Source organism: Colletotrichum karsti (genome assembly GCF_011947395.1).
Source record: "Colletotrichum karsti strain CkLH20 chromosome Unknown Scaffold59, whole genome shotgun sequence".
NCBI classification, from domain to species: Eukaryota; Fungi; Ascomycota; class Sordariomycetes; order Glomerellales; family Glomerellaceae; genus Colletotrichum; species Colletotrichum karsti.
In genome coordinates this window covers 167,721-190,553 of record NW_024065959.1, presented here as the reverse complement: position 1 = coordinate 190,553, position 22,833 = coordinate 167,721, and the positions used below count along the sequence as shown (strand labels likewise).

The 22,833-nt window shown below is 56.7% G+C and overlaps 4 protein-coding genes across 4 annotated transcripts; 2 read left to right on the top strand and 2 right to left on the bottom strand.

The window, feature by feature from the left end:
* Window positions 1-4,136: 4,136 nt before the first annotated feature.
* On the top strand, window positions 4,137-7,373 carry CkaCkLH20_12441 (uncharacterized protein; the record flags this gene model as incomplete). The annotated part of the gene is made up of 1 exon (XM_038895154.1): window positions 4,137-7,373. One exon carries the CDS (start codon window positions 4,137-4,139, stop codon window positions 7,371-7,373), a length of 3,237 nt encoding a protein of 1,078 aa, XP_038739543.1.
* Window positions 7,374-8,630: 1,257 nt separating this feature from the next.
* CkaCkLH20_12440 (uncharacterized protein) lies at window positions 8,631-9,032 on the top strand (the record flags this gene model as incomplete). Its single annotated transcript, XM_038895153.1, has 1 exon — window positions 8,631-9,032. One exon carries the CDS (start codon window positions 8,631-8,633, stop codon window positions 9,030-9,032), a length of 402 nt encoding a protein of 133 aa, XP_038739542.1.
* A 1,495-nt stretch (window positions 9,033-10,527) lies between these two features.
* Window positions 10,528-13,878, bottom strand: CkaCkLH20_12439 (uncharacterized protein; the record flags this gene model as incomplete). Its single annotated transcript, XM_038895152.1, has 1 exon — window positions 10,528-13,878. One exon carries the CDS (start codon window positions 13,876-13,878, stop codon window positions 10,528-10,530), a length of 3,351 nt encoding a protein of 1,116 aa, XP_038739541.1.
* Window positions 13,879-16,542: 2,664 nt separating this feature from the next.
* CkaCkLH20_12438 (ibr domain-containing protein) lies at window positions 16,543-19,287 on the bottom strand (the record flags this gene model as incomplete). Its single annotated transcript, XM_038895151.1, has 3 exons — window positions 16,543-17,515; window positions 17,563-18,072; window positions 18,131-19,287. The coding sequence occupies 3 exons, from the start codon at window positions 19,285-19,287 to the stop codon at window positions 16,543-16,545; spliced, it is 2,640 nt and encodes an 879-aa protein (XP_038739540.1).
* Between the last annotated feature and the right edge of the window lie 3,546 nt (window positions 19,288-22,833).

The window sequence follows — 22,833 nt, the reverse complement described above, 5'->3', positions numbered from 1 at the left end:
GGAGGGATAAAGAGAGTGTCAAGAGTCAAGAGCCAAGACTCAAGACAAACACATACCGAGCAGCAGATGACGATTGACAAACTGCGACAGCATTGGACTTTGAGACATGAGTCGTCGTCAGTGACAGTCGTAGACGCCAACTTGACAGACGTACTGAAGTATGCGTACCTAGATCTGTACATGACAGCAAAGGGCTGCGGCGGGACATGGTGCGCGATTTCCACAATTGTCGTTACATTCGAGGCAGATTGCCTCCGATTATCATTTCGTCCAGGTCGGGATCCTCTCAGGCTTTGAGTGTATCGCCAGTGGATGATGCGGTGAAGCCATACTGGCGTAGGTAACGATCAGCAACGGCAACGTTCTGGACTCGGGCGCGTCCCACGTCAGTAAGATGGCGGGCTGTGCCAGTCACGGTATCCGTACGAATACTGCGTTTGGTGGAGGACGATACTTGCATGGCCGATATGTGCATGCATCGGCGCAGGTTTGTGCAGCCGGGAAGTTGCAGCGTCCATATTCTGACATCAAGACGGGAGATGTATGGAGACCTGGAGACTGGAGAGATGTGCACACTAACCTGGCGGGAGGCGGGGATACCTTAGTGCAGAGCATTCCATGGTAAGCCCGGGTAAGGGTGAGGTGAGATGTGCGTGGAGCATTCCAGCAACGTCTGCAGGGGCTGAATGGCGCAAAATTGCCCGTAGCGTCGTCCTGAGGAGATTCGGCCAATGATCGACGCTCGCTTGTCAGATTTTCCCTGTTGAACCCCGCTGTTGACCATGCTGGAAGGAGCAACAAGCCCCGGCAGAAGAATAGGCCAGAGGCATTGTCCTAACAGACAGCCGATAGCGAAGTACTTTGTCTAACTGCAAGAATTGCGACTAAAAGAAAGTATTTTGCCATCTATCTCCTTCCTCCGATCATATAACCACCACAGAGTGCGCCTCCTCCAAGTTCCCACCGTCACACTACCCATTTTTAGCCCATGCCCCCCCCAAAAAATCTCAGAGCCAAAGCCGCACGGCAGGGCGTCCCTCTGGCCTCCTGAGTGAGTTCTGAGTCTTGTGAGCAGTGGCCGCTGATGAATGAAGTCTTTCTTCTACGAAAGGCTGCTGTTCATCCTTAGGTACTCTCAGCAGGTGGCACTGCTTAGAGGCCCAGGCTGCGGAAGCATTCATGCCGCCGCCTCTTTCCGCCTTCCAACGACATCCGTCCCCCAAAATCAAAGGTAAGCGACGGCGTATCTGTGTTGGCTGTTGATCAGCTACGGATCCTCGTTCGGGTATTGAATTTTCGGTTGGCCAGCACGTCAACACACACACACACACACACACACACACACACACACACACAGAGAAGCAACCGCGCATCAACGCAGTGACTCGTATGCGATCCATCGGCAGTCCCTGGCCATGGCCAGCTTCTGGAGCCCTGAGGCCGTTCAACCATGCCATGGACCGTGGATGAAGGACATGCCGTCGCTGTCGGCGGCACGGCGCTTGTGCGTATCCGTGGTGTACCTACACTACGAATAGGCCCCTGGGCCCTGGCAGCACCGCCGCAACGGTAAGGTGACCTGGACGGTAGACCACGACCAGAACAGCAATGTCATTTCCAAATTTTCCACCCGGCCCACCGCAAAGCGCTGCTGGCGAAGGGCGGCATGGCTCAAAATGGTCAAAAATGGTCACCAACAGACCAGAAACGTGCTTTGAGCCGTCATCGCCAGTACGACGCCCTAGTGTCGTCCGGTGAGAGTTATCGAGATCGTCTGTGCCGATTGCTGTTCCTGACCGCACTCTTCTCCTTGAAGTAAAGTCGCTAAGGTATTTCAAGTCGCGCTTTTTTAGACCAGCAGCAGGCGCGATGCAGGGACGTTGGCTTCCAGGACGGCCCGTCTGCTTGTCTTTCCCAAACTCCCCAATTTGTTTGCACCTGCGTGAGGGGGGGAGATCCTGGATCTGGTCACCTGCCCATGCAACGGGGACCCTGGCTTCAGCAAGCAAATCCAATCTCTTCCGCGCAGTCCCAGTGCCAGTCCACTGGCAGATTCTCCCCCTTGCAAATTGTGCACAACACCACTGTGCGCCAGGTGCGTATGTTGTATCTGTAGAAACTTCAGTAGTCGCGTAATTGTCAAAGGTTGTGCGCAGAGAACCCGAGGGGCGTGGCGAGGTCGGACGAAGGGTGACAATGGATGATGGTCGCTCGATTTGAATGTTGTTCATGTCGTCCGAACTGCAGCGTTCGATACCCGCAACTCTGTCTTGAGGCCTGATTCAGTGAGTGACGTGCATGCCGCGACTATACATACGAGGCGGTATTCAGCCCGTACATGCCGTCTTGGTCGGGCGAGAGGTATTACTCTGTAGACCTTCGTATACGAGAAGGCGCACTGAGAGCGTACGGAATGTGATGATTACTCGGAGATGCTCAGCCAAGATGGCGCGCTTTCTTGGTGCTTGCCGCATACTATAGTAGTCCACTTGCGTAATCATCGGGCGCTGCTGACGGACGGCAAGCATAACTCGTACCGATTCAAACTGCATAGTGCTAGGTAGCTGGCATAAGTAAGGCTGATCGGCCTGCGAGTACGTGTACAGAGTATTCGACGGCGACGGCACTCGTGGGCCTTGTGCTCTGTATTCGTCCAATTAGTATCTGGATAACCTTCTATACGCCCAATGTATCCGTACGAATAACCCGGCTGAAGTGCTCCATCCGTGATGCCATCTGCCAGTTCGGTCTTGGACTCTTGGCTCACCTGCAGGCCCTTGTGTTCCTCACTGGCTCTGTAAGGTGGGCAAGGAACGGGAAGCTCAGAGTCTGAGCTGCGCAGCGCAGCGCAGCGCTGTGCAAAAGGGGGCGTGTTTGTGTGCCTGTGTGTGGTGGTGATGGTGGGCGTTGGGTGTGTGCAGCCGTTGGTGCAGGTGGTAGGTCGACCAAGACTAGGTAAGGTACCTTACCAAGGCTGGCCCGGACTGGGAATAGGTAGCGACCGGGAGGAGGAACCACGATCCCTAGGAAAGGTAGGGGGAGGACCAAGCACCTGAGAGAAGGGGGGGAAAAAATAATATACCAAACCCAGTATCATTGGCCGGCCATGCTCCTTCCCCCCTGCACGTCCTCTATTTCGTGCCTGGACCTGCCAATTGCTGCAGCCCAGCAGTGCCCTGCCTGACTTTCTGCCATTCCAAGTCCAACTCCCGTCTCTCCATCCCATCCCATCTTCATCCTCGCTCACGTCCTCATCCTCATCCTCATCCTACCTTACCTATCCGTAGGTACCTACCTTAGCCCATCCCATCTTATTCCCTCTCCGTCCCACCCTCACACTCCCTTCCCTCCTGCCACCCCCATCCCCGTTCCCTCAACACCCCCAGTCTGCCCATCCCATCCCATCCTCTCCCTCCCCCCCCTTGTCGTGTGTTTCCATCAATCAATCAATCTCCCATCCTTCTGCTGCTTCGTTCCATCCACATTCTTTCCTGTCCCCTTCCATTCCTTTACCACCCTCGCTTTTCCCTTCCCTTCCCTTTTTACTCCTCTCGCTCGCTCTCCTCTTTCTACCGGCCCCCACCTCTCCCGACCTCGTCGACTTCGAGACTTCGACCTTCTTTCGCCTCCGTCAAGAATCTCCCGGGCGACGTCGGTATTTCGATTCTCAACCTGCGCCTTCCTCGCGCACACGCGGTCTACCGAGTCCAGCATCACCTCCCGCCCGTCCCGTCCCCTTATGTGCCTCGAATCGATTTGACGACCTGAACGAGGTCCCGCGCATGAACGCCAACTTCCTCATGAATCCGCCATCGGGAACTGCTCTAATCTTTCAAGCCGTGACGGACAACTAAGCCGCGTCCTTCTCGCAACCAATCCGACGATTTCTCGTCGAGTCGCTCATTTTATACCCTCAGAAACACCAACCCACACACACTCACACTCATTGACATTTTGTCAAGTACATTCGTTCAGAACACCCCTGACAAAGTGAGTTGTCGCTGGCTGTCCACGGCCTACCGGGCGCGTTACTGACTGCCAACCGAGACCATTAAACACCGCCGAGACTGGTATCTTACAATCGCTAAAACCTCAATTCAAAATACGATAATCGGGATTGCTGTGGACAAGGAATCATGCACGCCAAATCCGCTCTTCTCGCCGCCGCCCTCGGCCTGGCCACCACCGCCTGCGCCGACCAGGAAAGGCCCAAGATCTACTTCCCCCGTCATGTCAAACGCCAATTTACGAATGCCACGAGCACGAGACCCGAAACCTTCCCAGCCCCGGAGAGCACATCGTTCGACCCATCGACATCCACTTCTCTCAGTTCCTCATTCGGAGACTTCCTGACGAGCTTGACCGACTCCCTCAATCAGAGCCCGTCTGCGAGCCCGTCTTCCACCGCTCCTGCGACCACCGCGTCGCCTCCACCAACATCTACCGTTGCGTCGACCCAACTCGTCGAGTCGGGCGCCGGCGGCTCCGCCTCTCTTTCAACCGCGACTCTCGACGACGGCCGAGTGACGACCATTGTGATTTCGAGCACCATCATTTTCGACCCGACGACAGAGACCACAACGAGCGGAAGCGGCTCCGGCTCCACCGCCGGCCTTCCTCCCGTGATCGTCCTGCCCACAAGCAGCGAGTCGTCTGCCGTTCCTACGACAGACGCGGCGTCGACTTCCCCCTTGCCGTCTACCACGCAACAGGCCACGCCCACGACTGCCGAGTCCAGCGCCGCCGCGGCTTCTTCGAGCTCACCCGAGACTTCCACCGTCGCCGTTCAGTCTTCAACCACCCCCGAGTCTTCGGCTGCTGTGGCCCAGCCCTCAAGTGCTTCCTCGTCTTCTGCTGCCGCTGTTCAGTCCTCCTCCGCTGCTCAGTCCTCCGCTGCCCCCGAGTCCTCCGCTGCTCAGTCTTCAACTGCCCCCGAGTCCTCTACCGCTGCTCGGTCTTCAACCGTTGCCGAATCAACTGCCGCGAATCAGTCGTCTACTGCGCCCGAGTCCAGTGCTGTGGCCGAGTCCTCGGCCCCCGCTGAAACTACTTCCGCTGCTACAAGTGCAGTTGCGTCTACCCCAGCGGCCACGACCGATGGCAACTCGACTCAGCCGACCGACGCTGCTCGCGTATCTAGCAACTCCCAGACCAGTGTCGTTGTCTCTTCCACTCCTGCTAGCTCCATTGTTGCTGCCAGCTCCGAGGTGGTCAACAGCAGCACCCCGGCCGCTCCATCCAGCGAAGCCGTCTCCAGCTCAGTGCGCGAGAGCTCTGCATCCGTCTCCTCGTCTGGTATCCTACTGGCACCCACCGGTGTTGTGAGTGAGACCTCAAGCGCAGCCGCGTCGAAGTCGGCTACCAGCCAGCCCGAGTCTACATCCACTCCTGAACAGAAGGTTTCTAGCAGCGCTGCCCTCTCTAGTGCTGCGCCCAACGTCAACGCAACTGAGCCTGCTGTCTCGACCTCGGACGGGTCTGTCTCCCTGCCTGCTGCGACGACTACTTCTGTTGTCGCCCAGTCATCGCCTGCCGAGAACGCCTCCACGGATGCGACCATCTCTGCCACGCGCCTGCCGACGTCTGTCGTTACGTCTGAGGCCAGCCAGACCACGAAGCCCACCAACCCCCTGGACCCCATCGTTTCATTCATCTCGAGCGAGCTCCCGATCATCAACGCCACTTCTGCCGAAACTCCCGCCCTTTCGTCCTCCGCCGCTTCGTCCGAGGTTCCTGTTCCGACGCCCACTGCTCTCCCGTCACCGACTGATCGCACCACCTCTCTGACTGCGCCGACCGACCCCGTTGTGAACATCACCTCGGCTGTCGAGATCTCAACCGAGCCGACCACCTCGCTTCCCATCTCCAGCCAGCCCGTTGTGAACATCACCTCCTCGACCGAGATCCCCGTGTCTATTCCTACGACCGTGCTGTCGTCCACCGAGGGTGTCATCAACTCCACCTCGACAGACCTTCCCCCGGGCCAGACGACCACTAGCAAGCCCGTGACACTGACTGGCAGCACACTCACCTCGTCGCCTACGACGACGGCAACCGGTTCCGTGGAACCTATTCCCGTCAACACGACCTCGACCGAGCCCCCGGCCAGCACCGGACTCCCCACCACCGTGCTCCCCAGTTCCGTAACTACGATCTCCAACACGACCGAGCCGACAGGTTCCATCCCGGCCACAACCGCTTCCATCCCGCCGACCACCATCGCAAACGAGACTTCCTCCATCTCTGCGACTGTTCCGGCCGTCACCCAGTCTACCACCGAGCTTCCGGTGACCACCCCGACCGTCATACCCATCAACACCACCGTGATCCCCTCGGATGTCATTCAGACTACGCCCACCGTTTCCATCCCGGCTACCACGAAGGCTCCAGCCATCACCAGCATCCCGGCCACCGCCACAATCACCGACTCGGAGTCTTGGCTCCCCACTACCATCATCGTGGAGCAGTCCACCTCGATCAGCACGCCTACCGAAGCCCTGGCTCCTACGACGACGGCCCCCTTGCCCTCCGACCTGCCCAAGGTTATCAGCCCTCCTGACCCGAATGTCGAGAGGCCCAAGGGTTCCATGCTTCTGCAGATTGGTTTCCTGCACGGCGAGAACTACCAGCACGTCAGCAAGAACCCCAACGCTGCTGCCCAGATCTTCAGCTGCCTTCCCAAGGCTCTCGCAGATGCGGCCGGCCTCGACCTCTCTCAGATCAAGATGCAGAAACTCGTGCCATACGACACGTCCCAGACTCTCGGCTACATCACCACGCTTGCTAGGTTCTACTACCCCGAGAGCATGGTCGACACCCTTCGCATGGATATCAAGATCCCCAACTCTGCCATCTACAACAACCCGGATCAGCTCGTCTTCAACCTGACCCAGAACATCAACCCCGCCATTGAGATCATCCCGGGCCTGGAAGATGACCCCGACGCCACCGGCAACGGCGGCTCTTCTTCCACTGACCCTGCCAACCCCAATGATCCCTTCAACAATGACAACAACGAGCAGACCCCTATCCAAAAGGGAACTGCCGCCGCCATTGGTATCGGTGCTGTTGGTGTCGCTGCCGCATACGGCGCTGCCATGTTCATCATCGCTCGCCGCTACAAGCAGAAGAAGCAGGCTCACCGCCGCGCCAGCTCCCTCACCTCGTCCGAGATGCGCTACACCGGCGCCGGCAGCCCTCCCATGATGGGTGGTGCTTTGATGAGCCGGGACTTCTCTAGCTACGGCGGAGTTGCAGGCGGTAGAGAGAGCCACGGCAGCGGCCGCACGAACCGCAGCGGCATGGGCAACTCGGCGAGGACTGCGTACATCTCGGCCCCCGTTGCCGCTGAGAACTCGCTCGGTTGGAACTGATTGACGACCTAGACGCCATTTTCCATATTTGTCCAATTTTACGCTTCGATACCCTTCGGGAGGATCCTGTTTGAATGAGATGCCTGGCGATTGCCCGGTGTCGCACCGATGGCATTTAGAGAGGGCATATTCGGTATATATGTCTTTGGCCATGAGCTATCAGCTCAAGAGATTTCTTTCCTTTTCTTTACTTCCTGTCTGGCAGTACGTAAACTTCTACTCGCGGGCACGCGGGACCTGGCGGTTGGCGTCCCGGCCCCAACCGTATTACCATATTCCCGATGCTTTACGCGGGTTGCTCCTCCTCTCCCCCCTCCCACACCTCGTCCAGGAGAAGCATCCCTTAGCAGGCGGGACTTTTTTTATTTTATTTTTTAATATCTTGTATCTGTGTTGAGGATCTATACATGGGGCGAAAAGCGGAAATGGGTGATGCATTGGAACCATTTGCCCGCGTGGCAATGAGAGGAGTTTGGATAGCTGGCGATACCCTTGGGGGAGTGGCTGCGACTGGGTTACCTTGTACATTTTCTTGTCTTGCTGATGGAGAGGCGTCTACACCACTTCCGCCTCGAGCTCGCAGCTTCACCGATGTCCTGTGTCCTGTGCCATTTCCCCCCGCTTGTCAAGTTGAGATGTGCCCAAGTCACCTTGGGCGATTGGACAAGGGATCGCCTCATGCTTGTACTGTCGCAGATACAGCGAATAGATTAAGAACAAACGAGAGAAAAAAAAAATCAAAATCAAAACTACTGCGTCCGGAGGTCCAGCGTCGCAATGTGTGCCGACCTGCGCAGGCTGTAAATAGATACCTAGTCATTAGTTTGGTTATCGTATATACATCGGTTTACAGCACCGGGTTACGGCCGGACCTGGGCATTGTGGCATTGCAGCAAAGGTTCGAGTCATATCATTGTTTGCCGGTGCTCCCACACGGAAAGCGAAAGACGTATGAGAAGCACCCGGCGTCTGAGTCATTCTGCATGAACAATATCTCATGTCAGCGGCTACTTGAGCGGGCAGTCAGCATTGGCAGTCAGCCTCAAGGCAGAAGGCGGGGGAAAGCATGCAGCTCCGGGCATGTGCTCTCTCCGAGGAACTAGGCTCAACAGGCAACAAAGTCGCTGACGGCCCCGAAGCCGAATAAAGACCAATGCGCCTGCTCAGTTTCCTGCAACGCATCAGCTTCCGAGAAACAAATCACACTCCCCTTCCAGCATAGCAAGATAGGCAGCGCACCTCACCACCCATCTCACAATGAGTGTAAACGGGATCAAGAGGGAATACGAATTCTCCGAGCCCGTCTCGGCAGCGTGGGACGACGCGCACGTCATCACCCCGGACGGGTGGGAGCGCATGAAGAAGGGCGTTCAGCCGCGGGAGATGGAGGACCGTTGGATCGTCGCCCACGAGGTCGAGGACAACGGGGACGACGCCATTCTTTTCGTCCGGAGCTGGACAGGCTTTCCGGTCGCCAAGGTCACGGTCGTGCCTGCGGGCGACGATGGCATGAGCAGGAGGGTTACCAAGATTACGTGGGAAGGGGACGATTCGCGGTGGAGGGCCGACGATAAGGAGAGCCAGGCCAAGAACGACGTTGCGATGCTCTCGAGGAGCTTTTTCCAGGTTTCCATGTCGAGCGAGCAGGCTTCTGATTGAGAAGGGGTTGGCGCATCTTTGAGTGTGTCCTGTGCGTGACAGCTCTCTTCTCATCGGACGAACTTGAGCTGACTCGGACAGGCGTTTTGACTTCATTCGTATTGCGCCGTTGAGAACTTGCGACGGCGGCTTTGTTTTCTACATACTCAAGTGTTTCTTGTCAAACAATACACCGGCACCGGCAGTACGGCAAGACAATCAGACAGCAGAAATGCCAATCATCATCTTCACCACTTCCAATCCAGTCGCCGGTTGAGCTGAAGAAAGACCGACATTGGGAATGCCTGCTTGACTCGCGCTGCCAGCTTGCCGCGAGCCTTAGCGTCTCTTGCGTGCACAGTTGACATCCAAGAGCTTGGGCGAATGGTTTAGTGGTATAATACTCGCTTAGCATGTGAGTGGTCCAGGGTTCGATTCCCTGTTCGTCCAATTGTTTTGCGTTTCCTGCCTTTTTGCCGTCTGTAAAAGCAGCAATATTGATTTCCGGTGCTGTTGCGGTTCGGTTTGGCCCAGGCGCAGACTGTCGTTTCTTGACGATGTTTCTTTTCGGGGTAAGCTATGTGAGGGGTTGATCCCGAAGATAGTACCAACCCTCATGTATCATCCAGTCTCATTGTAGTCCTTTTCCAGTCATGATTTTCAGCGGCTTCCTCCAGCTCCCCTGAGCTTCAATTACCACCTGGGCAGTCTCGGGGGATTGGGAATATCGCATAGATCGACCAAGGCTCACAAGGAGACTACGAAATATGTCTCGTAGCAAGTGTGGGAGCTAAGACTTCGAACTAGCAAGTTCGGCCTCATAAATCCCGAGGCCAAAACGGCACACCCATTTGGAAATGCCTGATAGTTTCTCCGCCCTCTTATTTCATACCGAGTGTGTAAATCAGCTTGCCGACCGTAGAGGCTCAAATGTATCTTAGACTTATGAGAGGGCCAGACCAACGTTAGTAGGCCTGCCCGTCGTCATCCGGACGTGTCTTGGACCAGTCGGCTTTTACCTCTGTCGGATCTCAGGATGTCAAAAACACGTCGATCTCATGACCACTCGGTCTGGAGTCGTAGAGTGTGGACATCATTGAGGTGGTTACGTGAGTAAGGCATCCACCCTTACAAGACCTCAGACTGCATCACGAGCGTGAGGTAAGACGACGGACAGACACACACACACAAGACACGCTCGTGTTCGGTCGATTTAGTGATGAGTGGTATCCGTTGAGCCGGTAAGCAAGAAGGATGACCTCCATGCCGCACTGACTATGGCGAGAGTTGTTCTAACGCGCATCTTTATATATTACTAGTGGCGTATGATGCCATGCTAATACTAGAGGACAGCCGGCGACCAAACCAACGCCCCCATCAGTCGTTCTCTTCAGTGACAGGAAATGGGTATCTTCCCAGTGTGAATATGTTCATCAGGACGTGATCTCGTGTATTAAATCAATAGGTATGTACGGAAGAGAACGGTGATCATGTACGAACGTGCGCGGACCGCACTCTAACTCGAGGACGCCGCCACGGGTTTCGTATCCGTCTTGGTCTCGGGCTTGGGCGATGTCTTGCGACTAGCTCTGCCCACGATCTTCTCGGTCCAGTTCCATCCCCCTAGCGGCGTAGACGACCGCGGTTTCTCCTTGTCCTTGTCCTTAAACTCCGTGGACTTGGGGCTCTTCGCGCTGGCCGTAGTTGCCGTCGTCTCGCTGTCGTCGCTGTCGGCCCAGTCACGATCGCTCCAGGTCACAGAATCTACCCGCTCAGGACGCTGCCGAGGCGACCTGGTGATTCTCGGCGGGCTGGCCGATGAACTCCGGGACGATGAGCGGCGCTTGGGCTGCGGCTGCATATCCGGGACCATGTCTTGCGCTTCTCTTTGGGAGTTGGGGGACAGCAAGGCAGTGCCTGGGACGTCGCTCGAGCCATCCTTGGTGGATCCCACGCCGCTGTCCCTGACCTCATCGCCGAACTTGTTCGGCGGCTGGCTGATGTCGTAGGCTCTCTCGCCCGTGGTCTCGTCGGCATCGCGTGTTCTGGCTGTTGCAGAGTCGCTGAAGTGAGCGTCGACCAGATGCTTGACGACAGGCCAACCGTAGGCGTTGGCAAACATGCGGCGGACGATGATGTTGTTGTGGGCGTCGGGTTCGAGCTTAACGAGAACCTTTCTCCACGCCAGTCCACGGTGGTAGGCGCGGGCAATCTTCTCCTCGACACGCATCTGCGACCCATCGATTTCCTCGTCGGGGTTCTTATCCGGGTTCGTGTTGGCGGTATCGTCGTAGTCTCTGGTCGAGTCCATGGTGCCTTCGTGAGAGAACCGCTGTGACGGGTGTGGTGACGAGTCCGTGCTGGTCCTCGATCCACCGGAGCTAGTCGAAGCAGCCCGCCGGAAAGTGCTCCTCCGAGAAGCCAACGAGCCGGTAGGTTTCTTCTTCAGCGGCGGAGGCGGGATATCGGACGGCTGGTACACACGGTCGTGGAAGATTGCGCGGGGTCGCTTGGAGGGATCAATTAGGTACTCGGTGGTGGGGATCTTGGGGTTGATGATGTCATGAGCCGACTCGAAAAAGCTCGTCCTTGGCGGTGCGATGTGCTGGTTTCCTCCGCGCTCGAGCTCGTGACCGGCTGTCACCTTGGAGGAGCCACCGGAGGACTGAGAGAGCTCGTCAAAGTTGATGGTCTGGCTCCGTCTGTAAATCTTGTGCTGCTTCTTGGACATGTCAGGCGCTTTCGGCTGCGTCTGGTCGTTGCTCTTGAAAAGGGAGAAAAACCCGGCAAACGGGCCGCTGTTGTTCGCGTCCTTCCCAGCCTCTGGTCCGTCCTCATTATACGGTGTGGGAACCGACCGCAAACTAGCCCTGTCGTCTTCCATCATCGCATTCCGGGGCGGCTGCGGGACCTCGACCGCATTGGACGGCGCCGTCGGGGTGATGTTGCCGGACTGATCATCTGGCGTCTCGTCGTCTTCCGGCGGGAGCATACTAGTCCTCCGCGGGGTGGGAGCCAAGCTGCTGCCGGTCAACTCGGCCCAACCGGCGCCGACCAGCGTCTCGACGAGACCGGCGTCTCGCCGAGCCTTTTCCACACGCCCAAGACCTTGCCAATCCAAAAACAACAGGCAGCTGGTCCTCAGCGGCACGATGCCGTCGTTGACAACGTTGGAATAGACGGTTCTGTTGCGGAACTTCTTGAGCGCCGTGTGAGCTGGTCCTGTCGGCAGGATCCTGAGCAGAGGCTTCGACTCGGGTTGAACTTCTCCCATGACTCTCTTGTGCGCACTCTCGCCCAAATTGCTGACGATGGCTCCCCATCCGCTCCTAGCGATGGTGGGCGCCCGCCATGTCAGGCCGAGATCTTGGCCTGTCCTTCCCACCAGACCGAAGTCCAGCGCAAACTTGACGTACAAGGGGTTCTCGTTGCTGAGACCGAGGAATGGTGTGGCCAAGGCAACGAAGTTGATTGGTTTGATTAGGTTAAAGAATTCTGGTGAATGCTTCTGGATGTATGCAACGGCGTATGTCTGTATCAATCCGCCCAGTGAATGCCCAATGAAACTGATGCTGGTGATGGTGAACGGGCGCTTCTCTTCGACCTCTTCTTTGTGTATCGTGCTGTGTTTATGAGCTGCTTTGCTGCTGTCTGGTTCAGATTTATTGAAAACGGCAGAGACTGCTGATTCGGCATGTCCCTTCTTGGATGGAAGGAAGGGCTGGTCGGGGTACGACATGGAGAGAACGTATCTGGCCAGCCTCTTACCCAGGTATTTGATGCCCCTCTCGGTCCTTGTCGCGTTACCTGAAAAGCCTCGCACAATGACCTCTTCATCGTCTCCGTCGTCTTCTGCGGGACAGTCTTCGTCGGCAGCATCCTCTCCCGAGGAACTCGAAGAACTGGCTCCGTTGGTCTCAGACTGCTCCCTGCTTTTTCTCTCTTCACGCTCCTTGGCACGCCTGGCCTTGGCATCAATCTTGGCTTGAGCGACAGTCGCGTCGATGCTCTCCTTCAAGTAGAGCATGTCCGCCCCAAGGTTGCTGTGCAACCCGTGAGTCAGGACAACCAAATGAACCTTCTTTTGCTTCTCCTCGGGCTTTGTCTCTTCTCTTGGCTCCTCTTGCGTGACACTCTCAACGGGCTGGTCCTTGCGAGGACGGCTCTTAAGGCGGTCTATGTTGAGGTCGTCCCAGCCCGGAAGCCTCGGGGTGTTCCATAGCGCGGCCGTGTCCTCGACCTTGAGCTGTATCGCCTTGGAGAAGACGCCCTTGGGCTGCGCCGGATGGTGGCCGTCCTTGGCACCGACGCTCTGCTGGTGGTCGGCGACCTTGCCGGGCTGCGGTACCTGCGCCTGGCCGCCAATGACGGGCAGCGAATAGCTCAGGTTCAACGACTTGGCGTCTCTTGCAATCGTCACTTCGTAGCCGACGGCGGCGGAAGTCGAGAAGATGACTTGCGACGACACCTCGACGATCCAGGTGGCACTTTCGGTCTCCTGGTCGGGCGGGGCGCCAAAGTGGCCGCCTCCTCCCGTTCCCGCGCTCTGCCTGATGTGTTCTGGCACGACCAGCTCGCATTCCCAGGACCCGCCGGCCTTGAGCATGGGTTCGAACTCGGGGACGCCATAGCGGCGTGGATTGGCGAACTTGACATTGGGGTCGAAGTTGGAAGGGTACGCAGCGGCAGAGAGAGTGTAGGGGCCGTGAACGAAAGCGGCGCGGAGAGCGATTGCCGAAGTGTTGCGGACGCGTAGGTAGAGTCGTTCGGGCGAGGGCAGGATTCGGTCTTGCGACGGCGTGTAGGTGACGGTGTAACGGACGACCTCTCCGATCTTCACACTCCCGACTTGATAGACCAGAAGCATCGTGTCGGTGCCGTGTGTTAAGGGTGCGCCGAGGGAGGGAGGTTCGGTGCGGGCGCGGAGACGGAAAGGTAGGTAGGATTGTCGGCGGGTAAAACGAGAGAAGTGCTATTGTCGATCGTTTGCTGACGCCGTCATCTCCAGCCGGGTTGCTCTGCAGGGTGAAGGTCAGAAAGGCACGGAAGGGAAGCTGGGAAGAGAGGATACCGACTAGTGAAGTAGGTAGAGAGAGGGTCGGTCTGTTTAAGAGATAATAGGAGTCTGACCGCGTGCTCGATCTCGGATTCGCACGAGAGATGGGAGGAAAGGTTGAGAGGACATGTGAGGTGTATCCGAAGTCGGGCGAGGATAACAGGGCGGGAGGAGGTGAGAGGGAAGGGCAGTAAGGTAGGTTAAAGCAAGTACAGAGCTGGCGCAGCGTGCTGTCTTAGCCCGGGGAAAGTATTGGACGTGATCTGAGCTCAACGTCAAGGTTCGTTCGGGACCGGAGCAGCAGCAGCAGCAAAGCAGCAGCAGAGACCAGAATCAGAAGCAGCCATAGCCCGGGAGCGATGGCAGGAAAGAAGAGCACGAGGAGCCCCAAGAAGCCGGGGACGCTAAGCACAAGTGCTTGCAGTACGCACAGGACAATGATGCAACCTTCATAGCGAACGTCAATCGGCTCGGCGTGTCATTGGGCAAGCCGTTCGGAAGTCCTGGGAGACGTGGACTAGGGCCTCCACGACACCCGTGAGAAGAAGGACCCTCTGCAAATGCGGCGAGTACCCTGACGCCCAATTCGGGTGAGCCAATACTTCGTACCTAGGCCGTTCTTGCCTCTGCATCAAACCTAGCATCAAGCAACCCCCAAGGCCTAATTGTCTTCTCCTTTCCAAACCCCACCAACCGACCATCTTTTCCTCTTTTTTTTTTTCCTTTTCGATTTCGATTTCGATTAATTCGGTATGGAAGAATCGCTACCTCCTAAACAGCACCTACACTGTCAATTTCCACCCCTTGTGACTACTCTCGCTACCCTTAGTCTTGCTCACCACCAATTACGTCTACGATTGCCATCTATCCTCAGTCACTATCCAGTATTCGACCAGGAATGATAACCCTGGAGTGGTGTACCGTAGTAAGCACAAAGTCTCCGTATATTTTGCTTAGCCCGCCTTGTCTAAACTAACTGCAACCCCGCCTCAATCTACCAAGCAGTATCGCCCCTCCGAGTACTACTCAGCATCTCACACTTCTCACCGTGAGGTACGGATAGTCAAACCGCCTCATCGGGGTACAGGGTCCCTCCTCGTTTCGCCAACAGTCCAGACCACAAACTGGGTTTTTTTTTTCTTACTTTCATCTCAGGATCATCAAGATCGCATCGGGAAATGCGAAGGCCCGCAGGAACAAGCTCTTATTTCTTGTCAACACCAGAAAGTCAAATACCATCTGGAGAGACAAGGGAGGGAGGCCCAAGTGTCACTGTGCCGCCTCTGGCGGAACGAACAGCAAAGCCAAGCATTCTCAACCAACGCGCTCCCGTTCTTTGGCACTCTCTTGCCTGCATTCTTCAATGGTTGCCCAGGCTATAGATGAGGAAACCACCACAGCAGCACTGCTCTCCGAGCAGGCATCATCAGTCTTGGCAGGGGACCAGGTCCGATTGAAGTGACAATTCATCGAGATGGGTGGGCGGGCGGACCAGCCACTACATGCCTTTACGCCTGAGTCGCCACGGAATGCGACGTACAAGCTGTTTATGGCATTTCGACGTGGGCGGACGTGCGTCCATGTGCTGTCCCTCCATCCTACTCCGTTGCTGTAAGATGCCGCGTCGCATACAGAAGTGTAACCGGCAACACCCCGAGATCTGAGATGGACATCAATGCGAATAACAGGCCAGGAACCGCACCACGTCACAATTCCCCAACGTCGCACGCCGGGGTCTCACGAGTCAAGCCCCCATGGCCCGCCTCAATCTCCATCCATCGAGTCCATCAGTAACTGATGTCCTCGCTCGCTCTCTGAAGCAGATTCGCTCTCTGAAGCACCTATCACCTTGCGAATCAGATCCCGGACCTGGGTCCGCAAGTCTCGACGTCCCAAACTGCCACCGGCTGCGCGCGACACGCCCTCCACCCGCCGGCTCTCTCTGGGCCAACGGCAGCATTAGGATTGTCCATCTTGGATGCAAAGCGATACGAAGCATATTCACATCGGAAAGTCGAGAACGTGTCCGAGCCACGCCACCTCCCCGTCGTTGGCCCACGCCATCGGACGACGATACCACATGGGACTTTGATGCCGTCCGCCTGTGTTGTTGTCGCGCACAGAAGCGACCCGACCGAGGCAGAGTTCACATGAGAAACGCCCGTTGTTGGGAGGCGCACTGAGGCAAGGTAAGACCAAATAAACCTTGATACTACGCTCCTAACCATACGCGGTGTGTTCCTCTTGCCTCCCGAAGAAAAAAGCCCTTATCCATGCCCGCCTGAGGATATCACACGCCTAATATTACAAGCATAACCCACGAAACAGCAAACGGCCAATCCAAATGTGCAACATCAACAAAACGAACAAAACAAATCGTCGACCGTGAACTCGACGTGTTCAGTATCTGGCCCTGCGCTGTTCAGGATAACTTTGCTTTCTGGTTGATCTTTCTGTCGTGAATAGTAGATTGTGCTACGCCCGAGTATCTTCGGGCATGCCTGGGTGGACGTGATTCCGCCACTCAAACACCCGGTTCATGCCACGGCCGGGTCCTGTGAGACCGGCGAGCGTCGACGACTTGGGCTCGGCGTATGGGCGCCTCCGGCTTCGCGGAGCGTGCACCGCCGCCTCCCTCTCGTAATCGTGAACCATCCTCCCCGGAACCACTCGTTCTGACGGCCTCGTGGTTCTGGCGCCGTTGTACATTTCCTCTTCCATCGTGTGCCGCCGCAGCAAAGGAATCGGCGGCGGAGGGCCCATTCCCATGGCCGCCGTCATGGGAGGGGGCGGTCCCATGGGAGGTGGTCCCAAGGGGGGAGCTGTGATCGGTCCGAGGGAAGACACCGGTGGTGCTGCCATCATGCCCGTCCGGGAAGGGCCGGCCGGGCTGGCACGGTATTCCGAGAAGCGCTCGGCCAACCGCTGCCCCATCGAGTCTGGCGGGAGGCCTCGCGCCCGGTTGACACCCGACACGTACCTGTCCTTCGGCGCGGGGCGCTCAAACGCTGCTGGTGGCGTTGGCGCTGGCGGCACCGGAGGCCCGGATACGAATACGTCTTCTGCGTCCCTGCGATAGTCGTTCTCCAGGAAACTCCCGACCGCGGTCCCGCCGACGCCGACCATTTCCCCGTATCCTCGGTCGAAAACATTGTCATCTTCGTAACTCGAGAACCTCCGTGTATCCTCGTCGCGGTTATCCTGGAACCGTCGCACGAGCCTGCTGTCGTAATCTTGTGAGCGGGATCGCGGCGGCGGGCCTGATTCGATCATCGGCCGCATGCTTCTCGAAGTCGTGGTCAGATCCAATCTGTCCAATCGCTGTACCACGGCCGGGACTGGCAGGTCGTGGAGCCGGTCTTCTCCCGCCGTCTCGTGGTTGAACCACGGGCACTCGCAGTTCTTCCACTTGACACCGCAAATCATGCAAAATTGTGCTCCGCATTGACTGTCGCTCGGTTAGCAGAGGCAATGACGCGGGGGAAGCATGCTCACCATGTCATGTGGTTGCAGCCTTCTTCGAGCTGAATCATGTGGCTGCACTTGTAGCACCGCTGCCAGCCAGCCTCCTTGGCCTGCTCCAGGAACCTAGTCGTGTCCTCGTCGTCGGGACAGTCCCTCGACGAGTGCCACCTGCCTTTGCAGGAGCAGCAAACCTCAAGCCCGCACGCTCTGCATGAGCCGCACTTGCGGCCTCCCCTGCGGCGCATGTCCCCTGGCCTAATCCACTCCCCGCATCGTCTCGAAGGGCAGTAGATCCGATTGCGAGTCGAATATTCCAGGTACTTCCTGTTCCATTTGTTCTTGAAGTCGGACGACAGTAGGCGTTCAACGTATTCGAGGGGTATGTAGTCTGAGGTGCAGCATTTTGGGGGCATCGAACTGAGGTTCTTGATGGAGAGCTGAAAGCTCCATTTGAGACAGGAATCGCACATGCGGTGACCACACTTGAGCTTTGGATGTTTCGAAGCGCGTAATTCGTCCATACATATCACGCAGTTGTCCCTGTCGTGAAAGCGTTAGCACGCGTGAGTGAGTGCGCACGTGTCGAACGGCAGCTTACATCCTGACCGGCTTCTCGGGTGAGTGAGAGCGCGCGCTGCCGGTGAGCATATGCCCCATAAAGCCCGTCGGGTGCTTGTTTGACGACGCCGTGCTGTGCGACGTGACGTGCGATGCTGCCCCTGACATGGTTTTTGAGCGGCGGACCAGCCTGGAGTCTGCGTACACAACGTCTGACTGGTGTCTCCTAGAGGGTCTACTAGGACCGAGGTCAGAGTCGCCCCGAGCCGGGAGCGTTCCATGTGCCGGCCGTTTGGACGAGGCGGGCGGCTTGGAGACGAAATCGTACGTCTTGGCGGACGGACGATGCTGGCTTGATCTCCTCACCGGGCTGTGAGAGCGCGGTCTCGAATAGTGCCTCTCGGATGCCGAACGAGACAGCCGAGAGCGGTGTCGTAAGGGAGAGCTGCTGCGTGCATCGGCCGGCCGGCGCGGCGTATGCACGGTCGACTCGTCGTCCTCTTCCACGTACACAATTTCACGTATTTTCCTTCGTCTTTTTGGCTTCTTCTTATTCTCCTCGGGAGGAGGTCGTCGCTCTTCCGGCACGGCACGGCGGGCACGCTTTTCTTGTCTCTCCTGGCGTTCCAGCCTCTCCAGCCTATCCTTCTCCTTCTCCCGCCTCGCTCTGTCCAGCCGCCTCAGCCGTTTCTCGTCCTCGGTCGAAATACTTGTTGCCGAGTCCTCGTCCGTGTCGGCCTCTGAGCGAGACGGAGAGGAGGTGGAGGATTTCTCATAGACTCGGCGGGGCCTCGAGTGATGGGCGGCCCTAGGGCTTCGGCCACGCCTAGGGCTCATCCTCGGACCCGGCGCTGGCACCATGTCGTCCTCCTCCGCATACGAGTCGAAGTCATAGTCTGGCGCCGGGTATCTCCCTCTTCTATAGGTCTCTGGCACTTGGGCTCTGGAAAGGACGGGCATCGTCTCGACGACGGTGGCAGACGCGCCGCTGCTGTTCCTCGATATCCGGCTTCGTCCAGGGGACGAAGTTGTCTCGTCGGGTGCTGGTATAAGGTCTTTGGGTCTCCGGTACGGCAGCGAATCGAATGTCGTCTCACCAGCTCCATGCCATTCGTGTTCGGCTACAGGCAGCGGGCTTGGGGGGTACCGCCTCTGCGCCGTTCTCCTGTGCCAGTCGTCCACATCTCGGTAGGCCATTGGGCTTCAGAAAGCCTCATCCGGGAAGAGGAGCGGGAGGGAATTGGGATCGAGGCGAGACGGGTAGTTGTGAATCGAAGGGGAGGGAGGGGGGGGTGTCGAATAGGGCAACCGGACAGCTGGTTGCGCGTGAGTGGGCGAATTCAATGCATGCCTATAGCTATGATTGGGCTTATTCGACAGGTTGCATGGCGGACATGCACTACGCAGGCGGGCGAGAGGTGATATGGTGCGCCCTATGAAACCTGACGACGTCGACGGTTTGCCTCGCTCTCGTGAGGTATCAATCGGGCAGCAGTGGGAGCTGGAGCTGGAGCTGGAGCTGGAGCTGTTTGGCCGGCGAGGTGTGCGTTGTGGGGAGAAGTCAGACGGAATCGAATGGCGAGAGGGACCGAAGACGGACGCAGGTATTTGGCGATAGATGTCAGCGAGCTCGCTTGATGGGGCCGGCGTTGGTTGGGCGGACTCGTTGGATCACGACACGCAGGACGACGGGAGGTCAGGTTACAAAGTGGAAGAAGCGGACAGACGCAGGTCGGTCGATAGTAACCTACCGTAACCGTAGGTAGGGTAAGGTAGCCTAAGGATGCTGTTGGTTTGGCCTGGTCTGGTGGCATTACCTTAGGTACAATAATAATCAGGTTCCCGTATCCGTTCCAAGGAAAGAGACTGGAGAGAGAGAGAGAAAAGCAAGGGGACATTCCAGGCAAATCAAAGTCTCCAAACCTGAAAATGGCTGCAACATTGGCGAGGCCGTTTGTGAGAAAGAGTCATTCCATTGCCCGGGCTTGCTCGTAAGACAAGGGGGCCACTGACACCAAACCAACCGATTGGCCCCCGTTGAGGCTAGATGGGGTTTGGAACCTCAGTGCTGTCTCTTGAACATTGAAGACCCGTGAATCCCCAACGTCTCGTGCCCTCTGTGGCCCGCCTGCTGTGAGCTAATTACCTGACTGGAGAATGGCATTGGCATTAGCAGTGGCAGTGGCAGTGGCATTGGCATTGGAACATGATCCGACGCCATACGCAGTCCGGAACGATGAGTGACTCCTCTCACGCGGCCAATTGAATTCGACTCATTCAGCTGCAGCGATCTGTTTGAAGTTGACTCCCATAGACCATGACATGCCATAAAGTACCGACGGACGGCAACGTCGTGCGTCGTCTGAGCTGACGGGCTATCCGAACTTCAGCTTCACTTCACTTCACTTCACTTCAGGGACACCGCCGCGTGCCGCGTGCCGCTCCGTCTCGACTTTGCGTTTCTTGGGGCGGCAGAGAAGGTTTGCTGACGGGAAGTACCTGAAGGATGCCTCGCGGGAACGAACCGGAGGCTGAGCCCTGATGCTAGCGTCCAGTGTCCCGCCCTGCAGGGAGCGGCCCTGACTGACCTGACCGCTCTGGCCGCCGTTGCCTGCCTGAAAACTCGACTTCGGCAGGACTAGCCTAGCGCAGACGTCCACGGGTCTTACAATTCACAACACCAGCAACCTTGGAAGCCTGCAGTGCGCAGGTGCCGCAGAAGCGAGGGAACCGCTGGAACTACCTTACCGTTACCTTACCTTCACAGCTGGTCGGACGCACGTGCGCTATGCCCTCGCGTGCCAGCCACGAGTTCATCACTAATTCCCGAATCACGACAGCGCCGCCGGCCCGTCAGCGTCAGATTCGTCCGACAGTACCTTAATCTGGTGTCCAACCAACCATTGAGCATGCAGACCGCGTGTAGTCCTGTGAAGGACCTACAGCCACGGTACACAGGAAATCATGTATGCTATTTTGCAAAGTGCATCAAAGGCCCGAAGTCGGGCCTCTGGCATGGCCATTACAGAGTACTAGATAGCTATAGAGATCGGCGATTCGGTGTGTCGGCGCTTACGGCGCAGCCGGTGCCGCCCCGATTGGCCCGAGTGGGGCCGATGCGGCGGTCGGAGCTGGTGCCTGGCTCGGCCGGCTGACCGCCTTGTCGATCGTCTAATCTACCTTTCTTTGCCGCTTCTGCTCAAGGTGCTTCCTTGATTCAGCCTGTAAATGGTGGTTTTTATTGTCCAGCTGATCAACAACACTCGATTTTCATGGGCTTGATGCATCGCAACAGATTTCTAGCTCCTCACTCGCCCGGTCCCCGCCTTGACTTCGGTCTGCTGTTGTCAGCAAATGGCCACGAGCAGGGCCTGAATTCGTTCTCAGGTTGCCTGTGCTTGAACCACTTTTGCGTCTTCTTTCCGGTATCAGTATCGGCTTTTCGAATTCAAGTTAGAAACCGACTACTTTGCACCCCTACATCACAATTTAGCGATGCAATCTTACAGCAGTGATACCGTTGGTACATTCTATCCGGTCTTACAGTTCCGTTTCTTCCGCTGAGAAGTATCTTCCTGTAGTCGTTGGTCTGAGCAACATAAACTCATGCGTTCCTGCAGTCTTGAGTTGACCATCAGAAGTATGTAGTTGGCCTGAGATGTTAACACTGTTCCACAATCCTTCTGCCTTGCAATAAGATTCAACAAGTAAAAAGTGAGAGCAGATGCCCGAGCCAAATGCTTCGAGTATCCGGAGCTCTTTTCATGATGAAAGTATTGTTCCGCCATAACGCTATCCACTCAGCTTCTCTACCCGATGAAGACCTTAGTCTACTCATCTCTTCCCAGGAAGCCCGACTGCTGGTCTTGACATAATCGAGTCGAGTATGAGAGCCCACATGTTTGACATGTCTGTGGTAGGCCTCCTGCATTAACTCTCAATAAAGTTCTCGGATCCGCATACTTAAACGCTGCTGGCATGCTTTTTCAGATATGCGATTTTAACTTTCCGGTTATTCGTTCTCGACTTATAAACGGGTTTCAAGGCATTTATTTTGCTCTCAGAAGTCCAGAACTCACTTCAACTCACCTGCTGAGGCACCAGGTCCATACACCAGAACCCTTAAGGCATCATCTTTGAGGTTCTCTAGCGGTAAACATCGTCCAAAATATGACACGAGAATATGACACGAAACATGGAGGAGATTCGACAGACTGAAGACTTGGGCAAATACATTGCAGAGTGCCATTACAACATACGGCAAGATTTCCATCAGATCGGGACTTATGCCACGGACATATTCGAAAAAGCAGGACTCATGCATCGGAGACCGATGCTCGTCCGAGACCGAACAAACAAAATTCTGGTCTATCCCGGATGCTTCAATCCGCCTCACGTCGGACATCACAAGTTTCTCGAGGAAGCATATGAAAGAAGTCAAGATATCAACGTTATCGCGGCAATCATCCTACCAGTTGATGATGACGTGATATGGAGAAAGTGCGGGAAAGGCGGCCTCCAGCTCCCCAAGAGTCAGAGGGTGCGTCTGTGGCAGGGTAATGGTCTATCCAACTGGTACTGGGTCTACGATGGCAGCGAATACGACTGGGGCAAACTCAGCAAACGCCTTTCGAGAGCCGCAGGTCGAGATGGCTTCGAGATCAAGTTCACAGCACTAATCGGGCCAGACCATATATGTAGATCTAAGCCAATTCCTTGGGGAGCTTGCGGCTGCAAGGATAT